We start from the raw sequence: 21164 nt of genomic DNA, 5'->3' as shown, positions 1-21164 counted from the left end.
AGATCTGCTGTTGTGATGATAAATTCCAGGAGCTGCTGAAGAGTTTACATAAGACACAAAGGACGTCGCTTCCAGTTTCAAGTGAAATAAAGGTGGCCGACCAATCAAACCGTATGAAAGAGCTAATATCAGACTGAGGACTAGGTTCCTCTTCATTTCTGCTACAAATACAGACGTTTCACACCGAATACTGGGAAACAGAATGCCAGCCAAGACACCCATGTACTTAAAGACATCTACACCAAAGCGAGGCAAGAAGTTGAAAATACGGGACGTTCTTTCAGGCGACATGATAAGCCCGCCGCTGGGTGATGTGCGTCACAGTGCTCATGTCGGGCCTGAGGGAGAGGGGGGGATGTTTGGCGATGTGGGATTCTTACAAGGCAAACTTGACATGCTTCCTGCCCTCAGTCAACCGCCCAACTCTCGTTCTCACAGCATGGACAGAAGAATGGATGAGATCTGCGATGTGAACAGCAAGAGCCACACTTACCATCGCAGTCATAATTATCATCACAACTCTCTCCTCAAAACCACAATCTCCATGCCGGTGTTTATCGCGCCGGTGCAGCCTCCTCCTAAACCCCCCCGTCTGCATTTAGACGAGCAGTCGACTCCTGTTCATCAGCATCACAGTGCACAGCAGCAGCGCTCCATGTCTGTGTGTGAGGAAGGGATTGGGAAGTGCCGTGACCCCACTCTCTCCGCCTCGATCCCAGTCCTGCCACACCTGGTGCCTTCCACGGGCTACTTATCCGAGGCTTCCTCGGACGACTCCATGTCGGAAGGCTGTGGTCCGCTGGATCCAAAACGAGGCTTGAGTCTGGACTCTGATGCAGGGCTCAGTAATGAGGACCTGCGGAGCGAACACTGTGAGTCTCCGGCTATCTCACCCAGTATGTCACGCTCAGAGTCCCTAATGGGTTTGGACCTGGACCTGGGACCATCCATTTTGGATGATGTTCTTAGCATCATGGACCGTTATAAGACTGTGGAGGAGAGACATGAGATATGAGGGGATTCACTTCAGATACTATGATATAAGTGTCAGCTCACCCATGCCATCTTATTATGCCCGTTTCAGAGGACAATGGAAGAATTGGGATTAAAGAGCAATAGCTGGTTGTGCCACAGATGCTGCAGAGTTACGGCACATTTTTAACCACATGTAATTATCACAAATAGGCAATAATTGTGAAAACTCTGTGATGCTGTCAATGATCAATCGATCAATTCATTTCCATAAGGTGATCAGGTCATTACACGACAGTGTTAATAGATAACATTACAAAAGCAGTGTTTTCCTGGGTTTTGGTCATTCTGACCTATCTGGAGATGTAAAAAATTCAAGCACTTACAGTTTGTTCATTTTTTATATTTGCTGTTACTTATTAAGCTATGTTTAGCAGGGAATGAAATTGGGAGTTTGGCTAGATAGTACATTTTTCTTGTCAAAAAAGTTTCATTAAGTTTTGAGGAAGGTATCATTTTTAGGCAAAGTAGGAGCATATTATCAAGGAATGGCCCAAAATGCATGTTTGATTTACTTCCATATGAGTAAACATGTTATGCGGATAAAACGTTGTATTCTGTCTAGCCTGTGATCTAAAATACTTCTTTTCCCTGTCTATGAGTACAAAGGAAATCACTTTGTAAAGGTTTATCTTTGTTGGGATATAATGTATAAAGTATATTTTATTGCATTGTAATATATTAACTAAAAATGTTCATGTAAATAAAATATATATATATTATAAATATATGCCTCTGGTGTTTAAAAAAACCTTTCTTTCTTTCTTTCATTTTATCTTTTCATGTATTTATTATTTTATTAATGTTTATTATATACTCTATGGTCAAAATATTAATTATTTAATGAATTTTTGTATATATATTTTGTATTTATTATAATACATTTATTTATTAAATTATTATTATTATTATTTTATTTTTTATTATTTACACTAAACTCTTTAAAATAATTGATGCTAGTAAAGTACAACTTTTCTTTCTTTTCTTTTTTTTTTCTTTTTTTTATTATTATTATTTATTGCAGTCGGGCAGAATATTATTTTTCTAGTGAAAGTTTATTCCGGACTCTTTTTTGATTATTTAGGTCTAACCCCATGCTTCTAGATGTACTTCCGCCAAAAAGTTGAATTGACATGCGTATCATCCAATGAGATGAGAGTCTGGGGGAGGGTTTTCAAGCTAACAACCAATCACAGAAGCAAAATACCTTACGCAATTTAATTGCGACAGCTTTTCGTGCTGCTAGCAACGCCCGTATAACTCGATAGTAGTCATTTGTGTAATGTACGCGTGACAGTTATATATAGACTTATTATTGTGTGAAATTAAAGAAAACTGACTACAAGAAGTGGTATAGTGCTGTAAAGCTACCAGCTATCATGAAGTGAGTAAAACCTTCAAATTAATATATGGACTAACGTTAGTAGCATTGCTGCAAATATCCAAACCCAGTGTTTATTTACCAGAAGTTTTCTGCCCTTAATTTCACTTTAGGTTGAATATCGACGGGCTATTAGTCTATTTTCCCTATGACTACATTTATCCCGAACAATACTCGTACATGCTTGAGCTGAAGAGGACGCTGGATGCAAAGGTATATTATAATCCATTCATCCATTGAGCCAATTTCGTCTTATATATTATACAGTAACATTATGGGTAATTTACATGACATTTCATGCAATGTTACATGCTATACTTAATGTAAAATAAAAATCTTAAAGATAAAACATTTAAACTGCTTTTCTTTGGCAAATTTGTTCATTTTACATTTGTCTCACAACAGAGGCGTTTAAAAGTCTTTCAAAAACTTAGATTATGTATAATATGTGTATTTGTCTATCTATGTATAATTGTTTCTCTCATCTATTATGTGTGCAAAGGGTCATGGAGTTCTCGAGATGCCCTCAGGAACAGGAAAAACTATTTCTCTTCTTTCCCTCATCGTTGCTTACCAGAAGGCGAGTGATTTCTGAATGACTGTGTTATACAATCGGAAACTTCACTATATGATAACTCTCAAACTCTGCACATATTTTAATTTATATTTTCACCTCTTGCAGGCTTACCCTTTAGAAGTCACCAAGCTTGTCTACTGCTCTCGCACTGTGCCAGAGATAGAAAAGGTAATCAATAACTGACATTATATACATGTTTATAACCCATTGCATAAAAACTCACGCTATCAGTTAATCAAGTATGACTTTTCTGCATCCTCTCTTCTCCTGTCAGGTTGTGGAAGAGCTAAGGAAACTAATGGACTATTATACAAAGCAAACAGGAGCAAAAAACGACTTCCTCGCACTGGCACTTTCTTCACGGAAAAACCTGTGCATTCATCCTGAGGTAGAGGCTGCTAAATGAGCTTCAGGAAAATTTGTGTGCAGGTGAACTCATTAAGTGGAAGTGAATGTGTGATTACAGGTGAGCTCTCTGCGTTTTGGAAAAGAAGTAGATGGAAAGTGTCACAGTCTGACAGCTTCGTATATTCGAGCGCAGCATCACAGCAACCCTAGTCAACCTGTCTGCCAGTTCTATGAGGTATGAAGCATTTCTCAAGTGTATGCTGTAGCATTTGGCCTCTTTATTTATTTTTTACTTTACAATCCTAAACCACAGTTTGTGTCATATGAGTCACTCAGTTTTTGGTCAGTCCCTGTATGCAGGAAATTACAGTATATTTTATTGTATTCTAGTGTATGAAATAAATAAGTCCATGTAAATAAAATGTTACATGATTTTTTTTTTTTTTTAAATAAAAACTATTAAAAAATATATTTTTAATGTTTTGAAATAATAAATATTTATTATTATTATTTTGCTATAATTATTTAAAAATATTTGTTTCCAAATTGTAATTTGAACTGTATAGAGCTGGTAAGTCCCGCCCATCCGTAAAACCCCAAGTGGACCTCTAGGTTGAAAAATCGTCAATGCAAGTGAATGGGAGAAAATAATTATTTTCTGGTCCCGTTTGAACTGTGCCATGAATTTGAACATATGTTGTCTGTGAATTTTTTATATAATTTTTCATGTTACGAGTTTGACAGTATATTGTATGATTCTTTGGCTAGATTCTTTGGATTCTTTAGTTGTGGAAAAGACATAACGAGAAAGACTACATGTCGCCTATGTGACGTCACCCCATAACACATTTTCCCTCCACTTGTCAAATCACGGTGCTAATGCTGCGATAATCTATGGAGACAGATCGAGATGCCTGTGTGTTTTGTACCCAAAATGTCACCATTCAAACTAAATGGGCTGTTCTTTCTTCAGATTCCCGCCGTCTGACGCAGCGAAGAGTTGTAGTCCACAAAGTGCTCTCACACAAAGTCTAACCGTATCAAACTTCTACCCGCTAAATTGTAGCATTCTTCACACGAAAAATTATATCAAAAATTCACAGACAACATATGTTCACATTCATGGCAAAATTCAAACGGGACCAGAAAATAATTATTTTCTCCTATTCACTTGCATTGACGATTTTTCAACCTAGAGGTCCAGTGGGGTTAGCGGAAGGGGCGGGACTTACCAGCTCTATAGTCTTTAATTATTTTTATATTTAAATTAAATGAAAAGTTTTTTTTTGTAAATCTTTTTTTTTCTTGTAATCTAAGTAAAACATTTAAATAACACAATTAAAACAACACTATTAAAATAACACTATTAAAATTGAATACCTGTATGCAGGAATTTGATTCAGTTGGCAGACAAGTGCCCATTTCCCCTGGTATATATAACTTGGATGATCTGAAGGACTTAGGGCGTAGAAAGGGCTGGTGTCCGTACTTCATGGCACGTTACGCAGTGAGTATTTGCTAGATTTAGTATGATGTTTTTTTATGCATGCAATTGATTGTTGTTGCTTTCATATGTTTCTTCATTCAGATTCTTCACGCAAACATAGTAGTGTACAGCTACCATTACTTACTAGATCCAAAAATTGCAGACGTGGTCTCAAAAGAGCTCGCAAAGAAATCTGTAGTCGTGTTCGACGAGGCTCACAACATTGGTGAGTAGCGAATTGCAGTGCTTATCACTGTCATCCATGTCATGCAGACAGATCATGGCTATTTAAGCTGATATTGTTCCCTCTAGATAATGTGTGCATTGACTCCATGAGCGTCAACATCACCAGGAGGACGCTGGATCGCTGCCAGACTAATGTGGAAACCCTGCAAAACACCATTAGCAAGTGTGACAAAATAGTGCGAGAGTGAATTAACGAGTGTCTTATTTATTATTGATTATGTCTTAAATTTCCTGCGTTCTGCTTGTTCTTTTAAAGAATTAAGGAAACAGATGCTGCCAAACTTCGAGAAGAATACAGGAGACTAGTTGAGGGTCTTAAAGAAGCAAATGTTGCCCGAGAGACTGACATCTATCTGTCCAATCCAGTTTTGCCTGATGAAATCCTCCAAGGTCAGTTTTTATCATCTACAACGACCCACTAAGTATTTGGAAACACTTAAAAAGATGCCTGTCATTGAATTAGATACAATATATCAAACCAATTTGCATCTCCGAACAAATGTAATATTTTGTTGATGACTTTTAACCAACTGGTCCCATATTTTTAGTTATATACTTTTTGTCTTGATTTTGAATTATAAAAATACAATATCTATCCTATCAAATGAAACGTAACAGACTTCTTTTTGTGAAATGTTTTGCTTCAAATTGCTATATTTCTTTAAATGACATATTTTGATTTATAATGTATAGACATTCATACATTTTTAAGTGTGGCTTCAGTGTCCAGATATGTTTGACACATGCGACTCTCACTACAGAGGCTGTTCCTGGCAGCATCCGCACTGCAGAGCACTTCGTAGGCTTTATGAAGCGCTTCCTCGAGTACCTGAAGGCACGTTTGCGGATCCATCATGTGGTGCAGGAGAGTGCTCCTCAGTTCCTCAAAGACATCTTCGAGAAGGTCTGCATTGACCGCAAACCCCTGAGGTGAGAAAAATAAACAGTCAGTTTCTTCTGCCACCCCCCGTACTGGAAATAGTACTGATGGTCATTATTAAGTAACGAAGCCACATATTCACCCCAGCCTAAATGTATATTTAATCCACTTCCAGATTTTGTGCCGAGAGGCTGCGCTCACTGCTGAGGACGCTGGAGATTGCAGACATCGCTGACTTCTCAGCCATTACCCTGATCTCACACTTTGCCACACTTGTCAGCACCTACAGCAAAGGTAAGAAAGCCTCATCCTGGCCTCTTGTTTACCCTTGTTCTGCAACTTTACATGGAAATCCAGTCACTCCAATTGGAATCCATGTGATCAGGAATTTAGCGTGAGGGCAGAACATTTAGCAGATTTTGAAGTTAACACCGCAGCGACCAACAGAAAGCTGCTCTACTAATGTTTTCCTTCAAAAGTGAGTAATAATTCTCTTTTAGGCTTCACCATCATCATTGAACCCTTTGAAGATAAAACACCAACAATAGCGAATCCTGTTCTTCACTTCAGGTGCATTCATTCTGCAATTTGTCAGTTCTATTAGATGTCTATTCATTTCAGTTCATTAGCATTATCACTAACTTTTCCTTTCTCTGCAGTTGTATGGACCCCTCTATCGCCATAAAGCCAGTGTTTGGGCGTTTTCAGTCAGTTATCATCACATCAGGGGTAAGCTGTGCTCCTCAATCCATATGCCGCTATCTTTGCATGAATATTAGATTACACACACCCTACCCACTAATCTCTTCATTATAATCCCACTGTAACACTCATGCCATCTGTGTAAGACACACTTCACTTTCACCTTAAAGTGTGCAGGCCAAGTGTCACTTGTCATCAAACCTCAGTAGCCTACACTTAATATCTTCTGAAGTTATTTATTTTAGAAACTTCACTATTCTGGGTTTAGGATAATTTTTAATTCTCTCTCCGAATTAGACGCTCTCTCCGCTGGACATCTACCCACGCATCCTTGATTTCCGCCCAGTGACTGTGGCTTCCTTCACCATGACACTGGCACGAACCTGCCTGTGCCCTCTTGTGAGTTATGACTATGGCAATGTCACCATTGTTTGTGCAATTGTGCAAATATTTGCATATTTAATTGAAAGTTTTGAAAGAAGATATATGAGACGGATGTCAAAGACAAGCCCCCCCTTACTTAATAATTACTTAAATACTTATAAGTCATCCTCTGGCCCCCTGTTTGAGAACCACTGCATTAAGCTGTATTAGAATTTTTTTATCCAGACAATTTTTTCCCCCAGATTGTTGGTCGAGGGAATGATCAGGTAGCGATGACCTCCAAGTTTGAGACCAGAGAAGATTTTGGTAAGTTGTTTTGTGAATTTTGTTTGTGAAATTGGCTTTATTTTGTAGTGCTGTTGAAAGAGAACCGTTTTATTTACTACATCCCATAGCTGTGATCCGGAACTATGGAAACTTGCTGCTGGAAATGTCCGCCGTTGTCCCTGACGGAATTGTGGCGTTCTTCACAAGTTACATTTACATGGAGAACATTGTGGCCTCCTGGTATGAACAGGTATAAAGAAGCAACTTGATTCCTTCTCCGCTCATTTAAAGTGCTGTTATTATAATCATAACTGATTAACTTGCTGGATTTGTAGGGAATCCTTGAGAACATCCAAAGGAACAAGCTCATTTTCATAGAGACCCAAGATGCAGCCGAGACTAGCATGGCCCTGGAGAAGTATCAGGAGGTCAATAATCATTGGGTTTTTAATGCTCCCTAATCCTATTTCCCTTAATCGTCTTATGTAATGTTGACTTTATTTTAAGTGTCCTGTAATAATGTAATCACTTTTGTTATCTTTCACTTTCAGGCCTGTGAGAACGGCAGAGGAGCAATCCTGCTCTCCGTGGCAAGAGGGAAAGTGTCCGAGGGGATTGACTTTGGTGGATACTATTCCCTTGATCAATTTAGCGCTGTTTGTTTTTAATCCGCAAATTCTTTACTAAAATTAAATTAAACCTTTTGCTGATCAGTCTTTCCTTTTAACCCCCAGTTCATCATTTTGGTCGTGCTGTTATCATGTTTGGAGTGCCGTATGTTTACACTCAGAGCCGAATCCTCAAGGTATGTAGAGCTCCTAGATCATGATTTCTAATACCGTCTGTAACTAATATGACCCGTTTGCTTGAATCAGGCACGGTTGGAATACCTCAGAGAGCAGTTTCAAATCCGGGAAAATGACTTCCTGACGTTTGATGCGATGCGGCATGCGGCTCAGTGTGTGGGTAGGGTCATCCGAGGCAAAACAGACTATGGCCTGATGATCTTTGCAGATAAAGTAAGTAAACTGGTGGGAAAGTAGCATGCAAACTTTTCTTTGTCGTTTAATTGTTATTTTTCCCCTCAGCGTTACGCACGAGCAGATAAGCGAGGAAAGCTGCCCCGCTGGATCCAGGAACACCTCACAGATGGAAGCCTAAATCTGACCATTGATGAGACGGTGCAGTTAGCCAAACACTTTCTGCGACAGATGGCACAGCCCTTCAGACAGGTACGGTCAAATCATGGCTGGCCACGGTCATCGATTCAATGATCTAAACCTGTCATGTTAGAAGCAACTAAAATCATGTGTATGCAAAAAGTGAGAGCGTAACAATACGTTAGCTGGGATGAGTTTGTGGGGTGCATAATTCTCATAAGAAACTTTGTGTGGCAGGAGGATCAGTTGGGTTTGTCTCTGCTGACCCTGGAACAATTGCAGTCTGAGGATATGCTCCAGAAAATTGCTCAGATTGCGCATCAAGCCTGAGGTCTCTTACAGCGGAAAGGAACATAACTGAGAAAATGTGTATATATGTATTTTTTTTAGTGTTTTCTACAATCCCAGAAGCATTAATAAATGCTGTTCTTTAACCAGTGTCGTTCTGTACTGTTTGAAGTGCAACATGCTGTCTCAGAAGCAGCTGTAGAGGGCACAAACGCACACTAAATCACAACTGTAGATCACCAGGGGCCTCATTTATAAAACGTGTGAATGCACAGATTTGTCAGGTTCTAAGACGACGTATGCGCTTTTCCTTATGGAAGAGAGTCGGAGAACCTCAGGTGTTTGGAAATAAAAGCAATTCTTGCCACTCACCATTCTCAAGTAAAGGATTTGGATGTTGAATGGTGCTCTTTTATATGTTAAAGACATTAATTAGATGCCGTTTATAAGGCGTTCAGCGTTCAAGATCATTTGTGATTTATAAATTTCACATCTGGAAGAGAGGCATACTTTTTGTGCATACGTTTGTTTCCTGAATCACATGTACACACATTTGAGAAATGAGGCCCCAGCTATTGATTCGGGCCACATCAGCTGTCATTTATCAGACAGTACACATTTTGATTAAGACAGAGGTAGAACAATTTTATTTGGTTCATCAGCAACATTGTGTACATAAATATACTCTCTAAGCTCATATGTGCATATGTAACGTTTAACCATGTAGCATGTACAGTACAACTGTTTAGATTATGTAACAACTCATTGAATTATAGGTCCAAATGCCTTTACCTCTCAATAACAACTTCCACTAAACTAGATTCAAGTTATATACTGTAAATTACTCTTGTACCCTGAAGTTCTGCTCTTATAAAATCCTTCCTATAGTGATGATTGCTAAAACTAAAACAATAGTACAGCATATATCAATATGTGCTTGATATTGAAAAATAAAAAGTCCCTTATTTTATAGGCACAAGTAAGTACCACAATGTTTTTTACATTACCTCAGCAATGCATTTCATTTATCTTGGAATGTAACATGTAGCTTAAACTAGGAATTTTAAGTGCATTTAGATCCGATTTTAAGATTTATGTGCAATTGAAATTGGTCAATTGCAATACTATAATTTTACTGCATGATGGTGTGAAAACATGTAATGTATTTCACATAATACTACACTATTCTAAATAAAGAGTAAGGTGCTGTCACATTAGCAAAATTTTGGAGAAATTTCATAGCCAAAAATGAGTTGTCTGTAGTGTATGATGCATGAAGCACAGCTCACACAGAAGTTACTTTCAAACCAGGCAGAAAGTTGGTCAATGTGACAAAATTTGCATGGGGAACTTTTTCGCTCTCGCACAAAACTCCCAATCATGTGGATTCTTATTGAAAAGACTATTTTGCCAAGCAACAAAAAAACTGCATCCTGCTGAAAGTTGTGGTAAAGTTATAGTAATCGTAGGAATGATTACGTATTAATATTGGATAGTATTATTAGGAAAACCTCAATCGGGTCTTAGCTTTGGAATGCAATAAGTTAAAATTCACTGTGACTTTTTATAATGCAACTGACTTTAAAAAACAACAACACAGAGATCAAACTGATTTCAACAAAGTAAAAAAAAAGCTGCTTTTTGTAAAGCCAAAGTGTGCTTCCTTTTCCCAGGAGCACTCTGACAGACTGCATTCATTGTCTCATTCTATTTCACATATTGTTATCAAATACGATCTCTGCAGTGATTACAGACCATTCAGATGTTGACATCTCTTCAAGGTGTCCTGATGTGTGACTGAAGGTTAGCTGTGTCCACCCAGAGACGAGCGGCGGGCTAAACTCTGCGTGCTGGAACTCAGACCCCGTGTGTCTGTCAGCCTTTTGGGCTTCTGAAAAGACAAAACTAGGCTTTAATCAGCTGTTATTAAACCCTTCCATTCATCAATCAAAACTTTGTGGTCAAAGAAAATACTTTCATTAAGCAAGGACACAGTAAATTGATCAAAAGTGACAGTAAAGACATTCACAAAAGATTTCTATGAATAAATGCTGTTCTTTTTGAACTTTCTATTCATCAAAGAACCCTGAAAAACAGTTTTCAACATTGATAATAATAAGAAATGTTTTTGTAGCACCAAATCAATTTTGAATGATTTCTGATTCTGAAGGATCATGTGACACTGAAGACTGGAGTAATGATTAAAATTATTACAAAAAAAAAAAAAAAACGTTTTAGCGCACCTCTCCTAAACAAGATTTGAGGTATCATACATGTCCAAAACACAACCGGTGGGAAAACAGTTGAACATTTATGGTTAGGGGTCTGTTCAAATCCCAAACCAAAAGTTTGAGAAAACTATATGAGGATTATATGTAAAATATTTTTAAATACTTGAGAAAATGTAAAGACTCAGCACTTACCATAGCAGCCTCTTGATTCTCTTTAAGACCCACATTAAGCACATTGAGAGAATTGGCTCTCTTCATCCTTTTTCAAAATAGAGTAGTAGTTAAAAAATTCTGCTCTGTTCTACATAAAAAGTGACGAGAACTGAACAAAAAGCAGAATATCATTACCCAGCAGCTCGAGGGGTCGTTTCTTGTGTGCCGACTCCTTTCAGCTTCCGAACAAGTTTTTCGCTGCTTCGTCTTATGGATTCCCGGAGCTTGGTAAATGATCCGCTGCGCTTTAGACTTCCTAGACCATCCTACAGTACACACACACACAGAGGAAAATGTTAAAGAAAAAGCTATTTCTCCTTAAAAAACATATATTTGGATTGGAAACATACCTGTCTAGAGCATCCCTCCTCTGTATGTATCCAAACAGGTCGTTCGTCCCCTTTATAGAGGTGAAAATATTCATTTACTATTGGACAGGTATGTTTAATAGGCCAAACTACGGTGCATAGATAATTCTCTGGAGGCAGATGTAAAATTAATTGTACCTTCCACTGAGCCGAACTCCTTCTCATGAGCACGAGTCAGAATCTCTTTATAAAGAGCCTCAGCTTGCCTGTATTTACCCTGCTTGAGGTAGCAGGAGGCCTGAGGAGCACATTATATAACACGCATTATATAATACTGCTATTGTTATTAAATAACTCATTTCCAATCCTCACCAAGTTGTTCTTCGTCTTGGCCACATTGGCATCGTCAGGACCCAGCTGGCTCTGGTAAATGTGCAGGGCACGTTCATAGTATTGCTCCACCTCCTGGTATTTGCCCTGATTCTGGCATAGGAGGGCTAAGTTATTCAGCTGCTTGGCTACATCGGGGTGATCCATCCCAAGCACCTGTCAACAGACAAATATAGACAACATATTTAGACTAGACCAGTGGTTCTCAACCTTTCTGACTCCAAGGCCCCACAATGTCCACAACAATATTTAAAGGCCCCATGACTTTTCCAGTTGTTCTTGATTTAGTGGATCAAGATAAAGGATATTGTCAAGATAGGAGTCCTGGTTCTTTAAAGAATGTGTACAAACTTTTCTTTCAAAAAGAAATCGTACTGTCCCTTAACTTTTGAACAGTAGTGTAAGTGGATATGATCTGACAGGTGGGATTACCATTCCTCTATTATGTCAGTACCTTTTCTCTGATCTCCAGAGCTCTTTTACACAGTGGCTCCGCCTCTTTGTACTTCCCCCTTTTTCCATACAACACGGCCAGATTATTCAGAGTAGCTGCCACCTACAAACACAAACACATAAATTCAAGGAAAGGGAAATAAGAATTTTTTGACTTCCTAAAGAAATCAAACAGTACATACTGCTGGATGGTCCATGCCTAACGTCTTCTCACGGATGGCCAATGCATCATTCAGGAGATTGGCAGCTTCCTTGTATTTGTTCTGATCCCTTTAAAGCAACATATTAATAATTATTATTTAATAAGCTTATCATTTAAACACTACTTAATATTGATTCTGTAAATGATAATTATTTGATGTTCCATATAACTGACCTGTACACTAAAGCCAGGATATTGAGCATGGTAGCAACATCTGGGTGGCTGTGGCCCGAGGATTTCTCCAGGTCCTCCAGAGCTTGCTTGCAGAGTGGCACGGCCACCTCGTAGCGGCCCTGAGAGGCGTACTGGATCACCAGGTTGTGGAGCGTTCGCAGTCGGGCAGGGATCTCATAACCTCCCTGCTGGGCAGCGGCGGCGGCACTACTGTGTGGCCGAGACACTGCAAATACAAGAGCTGCGCTTAGACGCACGTGCACATGCTCCAATAGATAGATCATGAGTTCAAATCCATCTTGTGACATTTCTCAATTTCCTCTACCCTTATCGAAATAAAAAAAGGAAATCTTTCAGAAGGTTAAATTTAATGTGAAGTTCTACTAAACTGTCCTAACTGTGCTTGAAATCAAACACCACACTAAACCTAGCTTACTCTAACCTAACAGCTGACATGGCAAAAACTGTAAACAAATGTGTAAAGGAACATCTGTGGTCTGTGAGGGATGATGTACTGTGTGATTGCTCCTCTTCTTCAGTAGGAAAGAGATCATCAAGGGATTCCTTCCCTGAAGAAGCATCTTTATCCTCCTGTAACAAACAGTTATTGAAATGTTAAAATCATCAAATTCTAATTGAAATTAAAATGCTAAAAAACTAACAAAGCAAGATGAAATATACATTGATATTTCTGTTTCTTATTTGTTGTTATTGAAGAACATGCAGTTCTTAAAATAACTTTACCAGGTCTAGAAATCACACTTATAAAGTTATAAAATATGAATACAACTATTTTTAATTTTAACCATTTAAGTCATCTTGAAGCACCTAGTTAAGATACTGGATTATACAACTTGATTGTAATCTATTGATTGAGCCATCAAATGTATATCTTATGCTTATTATTCTGGTAAAAATAAAAAATTTATTTAGACAAGATATTTAAAGGTATATAAATAAGTGCTGTCATGTACACTAGATTTTCAAAAGTTGAAAAATGCAATCATATTTCTTTTTTCTTATTGAAGAACATACAGTTCTTAAAATCACAGAAAGAATCATGGCTATTCAATTAGATACATCAATACTCCTCAGTTTTTGTTAACAAAAAAGTAGCTGTCATAATTACAGTAGAAATGCAGAAACAACCTTTGCCTATATGGAGGTCTTCGTGTTTCTTTAACTTTGCGTACTTTTATGTCCCAGGGGTTGATTTTTACTAAAACTAATAGATTTCAACTTTTTCTTTTTGTTATAGCAAGGTCAAACTGACTTGTAACCAATGCTTTGTCATACCATGCATTTATTTTTTGCTACTTTTCAAATGCCTTTTTATATGGATATTATTTGTTTTAGCATTGTCCCAAACCCTTGTCCCAGACTTTTGATAAAATATGAAAATCCCTCAAAAACATATGAATTACATTACATGTTTAAAAATATGATAATCCCCCAAAAAAGTGAACATAACTATACAAATAAATATAATTTATATCACTTATGACTGTCCCACTGCTGTGTGCTGGTTAATTCCCAACATAAATTAAATATAATATTGTTATTATCATTACCAATCAATCTATAATTGTCAAATTATTCAAGAAGTGTGAAAATATAATTTAATTGTGTGTATTTGAGATGCATAAAATGCTTTGCAAGACAAAGAAGTCTGCCATTTTATTAAAGGCACACTATGCAGTTTCTGTTTTTCTCAAACAGCGACCCCTAGAGTCGCTGTGGAGTACTCGTATTTAACGTTACTGTCGTAAATACCACTCACGCAGAGCCGTCTCTGCACTCTTTCGACCGCGCTTTCTTCGTCGACTCTGCCATGATTCACGTCTGAAATGCGTGCTAGTGTCTTCCATAGAGGCTCCTTCATATGTTGTTGATGTATGTGACGTTGTGCTGTAAAGCAAGTCATGATTCTCGTGAGATTTGTCGGGATTTGTTGACCTCTCAAACCTGCATTGCTGGTTTTGTCGGCGGCGTCCCCCCCGCTTTGCTATCGGGATGATTCGCCCTAGTATGAGTTCGTTTACCATCGAAATGATTTCGAAGCTGTTATATTAAGGTACAAATCTTGCATAGTGTGCCTTTAATATTTAAAAAAGTAATTTCCACCACAGAATGCTATTAAATACAACTTGAGATGTGGTGTAAATGACACTGTGGTGGGAATTGTTTTATTAACGTTTGTTTAATTATTATCAGGAAACATGATTGAGCACACAACAATAGAACCACAAAGAACAAAATGTTTAGCCTAAGAACCTAATATTAACTGTATGAATGTTTTGAAGATGAACCCTTACCAGTGGCGGCTCTTCGTGGTCGTACTTGCGGATGCTGCTCATGAACTGCAGGTGTCTGTTCTGCTCCTCTAAAGTAACCACTTCCTGTTCCCGCTCCTGTAGCTGCAGCTGGGCCCGGGCCAGCTCATCCCTCAGCCACTGGTTCTCCTGGCACAACCTCCGCACCTGAGCACGCAACTTCTGCTTCTCTGCCTCCAAGGAGCCCAGGTGTGCTGACAGCGCCATCATTACCTGGATGAGCGGGAAACAGACAGCTATGGGTGAGTGGAAATGCTCTTAGCGTGACAGAAGAATGAAGATGACTGCGTCGCTCACTTGTGCCTCTCCTAAGCCCAGCTCAATCCTCTCCAGAGACTCTAAAATGATGCTGGTCTTCTCCTGCTCCAGGCTGCCGCTCTCGCTGGACTTCTGGCTCTGGAGCGTGTCCTGCAGGCTGTCCAGCAGTGTGCGGTTCTCTCCACGCAAAGCTTCCAGCCCTGCGATGACCTGCTGGGTGCTGCATATGATTTCCTCCCCCGACAACATGTCTGACCTCAGTACCTGGAGAGGAAAATATGTATTTGGTATTAATGTGAAAATTGAGCATGATTCTAAGGACCTTTTCATATGCAGAAATGCATTATAACTTTCCTACTAAAATTATGGAAATTATTTAAAGGGGGGAAATTGACAAATAGTTCAAACTATCTTACATGAGGAGAAGGGTCACATTTACACTGCTGTTCAAAAGATTTTTTTTTAAAAAGAAATTAATACTATTATTCAGCAAGAATGCATTAAAATACAAACAATTTTTATTTCAAATAAATGCTGTTCTTTTAAACTTTCTATTAATCAAAAAATCATGAAAACATGCATCACAGTTTCCACAAAAATATTAAGCTGTTTTAACACTGATAATAATTAGAAAAGCATATTAGAATGATTTTTAAGAGATCATGTGACACTGAAGACTGGAGTAATGATGCTGAAAATTCAGCTTTGCCATCACAGGAATAAGTTAGATTTTTAAATATATTCAAATAGAAAACAATAATTTTAAATTGTAATAATATTTCACAATATTACTTTTTTTTAACTGTATTTTTGATCACGGTGAGTATGAGAGACTTCCCAACCCTTAAGTTTTGAAGTATCCAAATGGTGTACATGCAAATGATTAAACTACACAGATCAAAACCCAAAGTGTAGCTTCTGTATAGACTGAATTGAATCAGATTTACTGATTTAAAAAAAAATTGTGTGCCCTTTTTTACAACTTTCATCAAGTCAGAAGGTCAAAATAAATACTTTTATACTCTATTTCCACAGCGTATTTTATAGTTCAGCACAAAAAGGCTGCTACACTTACTTTGGCTACATAAATTTACGCAGACATCACTGTTAAAATGTACACTGTAAATAAATAAACACTGCTATGAAATATCACAGGTGATTTGTCATCCAGAAAATGGTCTGAAAAATGTGTAGACAAACTCTACACAAGCAACTACTAAACAAGCATATGAGGGTCACAAGTAAAATTACATATATAAACACAGTATAGAATATCAGAAACTGACCTTAATTCACAATCTCCTTAGGCAGCAAAGAAAGACAAAGCTTCATAATAAAAAGGCATTCTCTGATGGGAAAAGAGTTAAAAGTAACTGCACAGTGTGATATGTTCAGATGGGCAATACACATGTTTTTCAGTAGGCACCAAAGAATACAACTAGGCCTCTTTTAGTTTTAAGGGAATGAGAGCTAAGACCCATTATAGCCTTAAAAGACTGAAGTGAAGTGTAGAGTAGTGAAGCTTCTTTGCCACTCCAACAAGATGAAAACAAGCAGAAGGGTTACTAGGTAAGAATCAGTTTACATGTAGGAACAAAGATCCCTCTGGGGACGTAAAGGCCTGAGATAATGTTTACGCCAGACTGATGAGGTCATCATACACGGGATACATGATTTTAATGGTAATTAATTGAGAAAATAACAAAACGATGATAAATGACAAATTAGGTTTAAAGGGCGGAGTGAACTAACAGCAAACTTGTTAATTTTACGTATGTCAACAGCTGTTGCTGTTGAAAAAGCTCTTCAGTTCTGATTTGTTTGAAATGACATTGCATTCCCTGATTTAATGATGCAGTTCAACACTTACATGATACCCCTCCAAAATATCTGTCATTATTTATTCACCCTCATGTCATTTCAAACTGTGGAACACAAAAAGAGAAATTTTGAACATTGTGCTGGTCGCTCTTTCTCATGAAGGAACTCCAAAAGGATGCAAAACCATCATAAGTGTCGTAATGTTTGTTCATATGACTAGTGTGCTATATTGCAAGTCATCTAATTCAGACTAAATTTCAGTCTGTTTGTTATAAAAGCTATTGTATGGCTTCAGGGGACAGGTTAGAGGCTGACAAACCCAAGCATTTTAGAGGTTGACAAACCCAATCATTGTTTACTTTCAGTGTAGTGAAAAGAATGGCTAAATTATCATGGAAGAAAAGACATCATATCAGTTTGGATTGACAGGAGGTTGGGCAAATAATGACAAAAATTTAATTTTTTGGATTTGACTTTTGAATACTACAGTATTACTAAGTATATTTATATTTAAATAGCCTATATACATTTTTAAATTATATATAAGATATATATGTAGCCTAGTATATATAAACCTAAAATGAATTAACTGAAAGAATATCTCCTTATAATAAACACGCTATAATACGATGGGTAGACCCCTTAAAAAGTGATTTTTAGTGATGATAATTGCAGTCGGCTTAATAAACTAGCCGACTTTTACCAGACTAGCAGTAATATAACAGTGTAACAGTCTATTAAACCGCACAATAAAGCTGTTTATTTTCCCAGCTCATTAAAAGAGACTATCGGTCAGTGAGCGTCAAGTCAACAGCTGATATTTATTTACCTGCAGTAACTCGGACAAGTGTCCGCGACGCGTCCCAACTTTACAGCCAGACAATTCCAACTAAAATATTTCACATCACATCTTTATTTCCTCGATGTTGTGGCGATAAATGAGTACAGCCTCCGTCGCGGTCATTCATTTACCTGTTGTTGCGTTGCAGACAGGCTGAATTAACAGCGCTTACCTGATCCGTCAGTTCACACCATGTACGGCGGCTGCGCGTGACCACACAGAGCGAGGCCACCTATCTGTGACACTCTGAACTGCGTCTGACTGAGCAGCAGCAGCATCATATTTTATTTAAATCTCGTTCTATTATATTTTTGTTATCAGTAATGTATAGCCTATTCATATTTTGTTACATTTCGGGGTTTCTTTTGTATTGTGTACTGTGAAACACATCTGCCAGTTTTTATTAGTACTGTAACGAGGCAGTGTATGTAAATATTTCAGTTATGATTCCAAAGCATCACATTGCAAGTAATGTTTAATTAGATAGATTTGATTGTTTTGTTAATGACAACATTAGTGAGGCAGCCCACTGGTGAAAATAACAAAATATAAAAACTAAACAAAAACTGTAGGTAGGCCTATAATAATGATAAATATTGATGATGCCAAGCCGTCGAGGTAGAGTTGCTTTTTCCCTCAATGCTTGGCAACAAAAACAATGCTTACAAAGTAAATGCCTGTGTAAATCTATTTGTAACATCACACAGTCACAAATCAGTCTAAACAAACTGGACATGCATAGGGAGGAGCCACATTGGCAAAGTTTCAATAAAGCCGCTTAGGGTGAGTTGGGGTAAGAGGGTGGGGGTGTTGTCTGGGTGTGTAAAATAAGCAGCATTAGCCTCGGACCCATCAGACGGGCTTAACTTAATGATAGGAACCGTACAGATCAGGATGCATATTGGAAACGAGTTGAGTTTAACATACAAACTTATCAAAATAAGACTGTGCGGAGTTGAGAGTGAGCAAAGGGAGGGATCAACTCATTCAAGACAAAGAAAAAAGGCTGATACTAGCAGCACTTTGCTGCATGGAAAGAGTAAAACCAGAGTGCGATTTAGGAAGAAAAATGAGTCGAGGGATGTAAAGAGGAAGGAGCGTGATGCCGATGGAGCAACTGTGGGCAGATATATGAGACTGGAGTGATTAATGGTTCAGCTGCTAGAGGAGCTGGGGGCAAATCTACTCCCAATAAGGGCAGCTAGGCTGGGCCAGTGCAGTGCAATGTTCTCAGACGGGGAAAGAGCTAATCTATATCTCTAAATGTGATGAGGCCAAAGTCAATAGAACCACTAAAACCCATTTTTATCTCTCCGCTCACTCTGTAGTGTCAGCTCAACCACACTTTTATGTGGCATGACTTAATTATGTGAGGACATTACAGTGTCTGAAATTGTCAGTAAAATGCAAATTCAGCAATGCCTTTCCAAATATTATTCCCCAACAACATGAACAAACAATTACAATTCTATTACCTCCAAACATAAATATGTGGTTATAGACTTACAAAGTAGCAGTAGGGATGTATTGTTACTAAAAAATAATAATAATTTAAATAGATAACTGATAATTCTGATGTCATTTAGTTCCACAGTGGCTCATAAATGGCACATTATTGGGGGAAAAACTGGCTTTTTGCTGTAAAACAGCTTTATACAACATAGAACATTATTTTTATATTCACATGTATGTGTAATAATATATAAAATGATTAATAATAACGTATAATATTATTGTCAGGATATACACAGGCACAGGAAAGAGAGAGGTAGAACTTGAGAACACAATGGTACGTTTATTTATAAAGGCATCAGGCTCACGGCAATGCAACTGAGGAGTGACTTGATGGTAGAACAGAGGACTGAAAGACCGAATGATACAGTAACTGTGGTTTTCTTAGGCAGGAGATAATTTGCACACACATACACAAGGGAGCAGACGAAGATCACGGAGAGGAATACAAGTAGACGACTTGGAGATTAAGGAATCGCAGATATGTTTCACAAGGTATCGAGGTAAGTGATAGTCTGTTTCTCTAGCTGAGGCCAGACAGAAACTGTGTGTGTGTGTGCTTTATAGTGGGTTTGATTGGCAAACTGATGAGGGACAGATGCAGGTGATTAGCACTTGGAAATGTGCAGGGGAAATGTGACAGGAAAAACGTGACATTTATATTATATTATTATATATTAATAAAATATTATATTAATAATAATATACAATATAATATATTCACAGCTTTTATACTGCTCAAATGCAAGACACCTCCTCATAAAAGAGTAAAACAGGGATGCAAAGAAAACGCATAAACAATAGTCAGTCATGAGGACACAAATTGTGCAGATGTTTCCTAAGAATGAGGCGCTATGTATTTGTTTTAGAATGAGAAGTTTCCATTGAATGAAGCTTTTGTCAACAGGTTATGTGCTAAGCACAGAGAATGCAATGAAGAGGTTTGCGTGAAGCCCCTCCACACCTCAGGTGATTCTGCTGTTAGCTGTGCTTAGCATGTACAGGTAGCCTACAAGTCGATGGGTATCTGTGGGTAAGTTTATGGATTGATTGTATAGATGAGGGAGATGTAATGCTATACAGAGCCAAAGTGTCAGTACATGAATCAAATGCTCAATGACCTTTTCACTGACAGTAAAAGCAAAGCGAGAACATATCTGGCACATTAGCGCTAAACCATGTGACTCGATGCTATCCAGCAATGTTTATTTTCAAAAAGAGTTACAGACCCGTACTGCTGTACTAGAAAAACATAACACATGCGGGACATCAAAAATGCATTTCACATGTATAAATACATTTTGTTTATGGTCACTCTAAATTCTGGGGGCAGAGGTCAGTGGATAGGCAGAGGGAGGGACGGACAAACGGAGGGAACTGAGTCAGTGCAATTCAATCTGGCGAGATGGCATGGGGAAAGAGACAACCTTGCAACCTAGCACTAAACTTAGTGTCTGTGAGCCAGTTGACCAACTCTGATTTCAGCGGAAGAGATGTGGATGTGCATGAAGGTGCACAAAAAACTCTCAAAACTATGAGCTACACTGACCCGTAAAAGCAAAGCAAGAACAGATCTGGCACCTTTGTGCTAAACCATGTGACCACTGCCGCACTAGAAAAACACACCACATGTGGAGCATCATAGTTGCATCTTATGTGCATAAATGCATTTTGATA

At 38.1% G+C, this 21164-nt stretch overlaps 3 protein-coding genes across 11 annotated transcripts in view; 2 read left to right on the top strand and 1 right to left on the bottom strand.

The window, feature by feature from the left end:
• Positions 1–1760, top strand: part of LOC308693389 (cdc42 effector protein 2) — a 3762-nt gene extending 2002 nt beyond the window's left edge. The window contains exon 2 of the mRNA XM_081370275.1: positions 3–1760. Coding sequence (XP_081226401.1) covers positions 203–1015 — 813 coding nt within the window. The 5' untranslated portion in view covers positions 3–202 and the 3' untranslated portion in view covers positions 1016–1760. The remainder of the gene's footprint in view (positions 1–2) is intronic.
• A 491-nt stretch (positions 1761–2251) lies between these two features.
• On the top strand, positions 2252–9391 carry ercc2 (excision repair cross-complementation group 2). The gene is made up of 23 exons (XM_081370492.1): positions 2252–2416; positions 2527–2626; positions 2916–2993; positions 3096–3158; positions 3265–3378; positions 3457–3573; positions 4729–4845; positions 4927–5050; positions 5137–5233; positions 5327–5460; positions 5832–6000; positions 6126–6244; positions 6451–6520; positions 6610–6679; positions 6950–7051; positions 7279–7342; positions 7432–7553; positions 7639–7731; positions 7855–7927; positions 8038–8108; positions 8179–8322; positions 8392–8535; positions 8701–9391. The coding sequence occupies exons 1-23, from the start codon at positions 2412–2414 to the stop codon at positions 8791–8793; spliced, it is 2283 nt and encodes a 760-aa protein (XP_081226618.1). The 5' UTR covers positions 2252–2411; the 3' UTR covers positions 8794–9391.
• Positions 9374–18199, bottom strand: klc3 (kinesin light chain 3). 9 transcript variants are annotated; one of them, XM_081370493.1, is made up of 14 exons: positions 17964–18186; positions 16600–16661; positions 15353–15577; positions 15038–15268; positions 13238–13313; positions 12723–12948; positions 12529–12616; positions 12348–12449; positions 11876–12049; positions 11702–11801; positions 11546–11595; positions 11331–11461; positions 11175–11241; positions 9374–10642 (listed from the first exon to the last, which is right to left on the bottom strand). In XM_081370493.1, exons 3-14 carry the CDS (start codon positions 15560–15562, stop codon positions 10556–10558), a joined length of 1542 nt encoding a protein of 513 aa, XP_081226619.1. In that variant the 5' UTR covers positions 15563–15577; positions 16600–16661; positions 17964–18186; the 3' UTR covers positions 9374–10555. The 9 variants fall into 9 exon arrangements, with proteins under 9 accessions (XP_081226619.1, XP_081226622.1, XP_081226624.1 ...); XM_081370496.1 differs by having other exon boundaries at positions 18148–18177; XM_081370498.1 differs by having other exon boundaries at positions 18107–18123.
• Positions 18200–21164: the final 2965 nt, after the last annotated feature.

Source organism: Scardinius erythrophthalmus (assembly GCF_964197995.2).
Source record: "Scardinius erythrophthalmus genome assembly, chromosome: 7".
Classification (NCBI taxonomy): domain Eukaryota; kingdom Metazoa; phylum Chordata; class Actinopteri; order Cypriniformes; family Leuciscidae; genus Scardinius; species Scardinius erythrophthalmus.
Note: the sequence above shows the minus strand (reverse complement) of the source record. Positions and strands in the feature narration are given on the sequence as shown.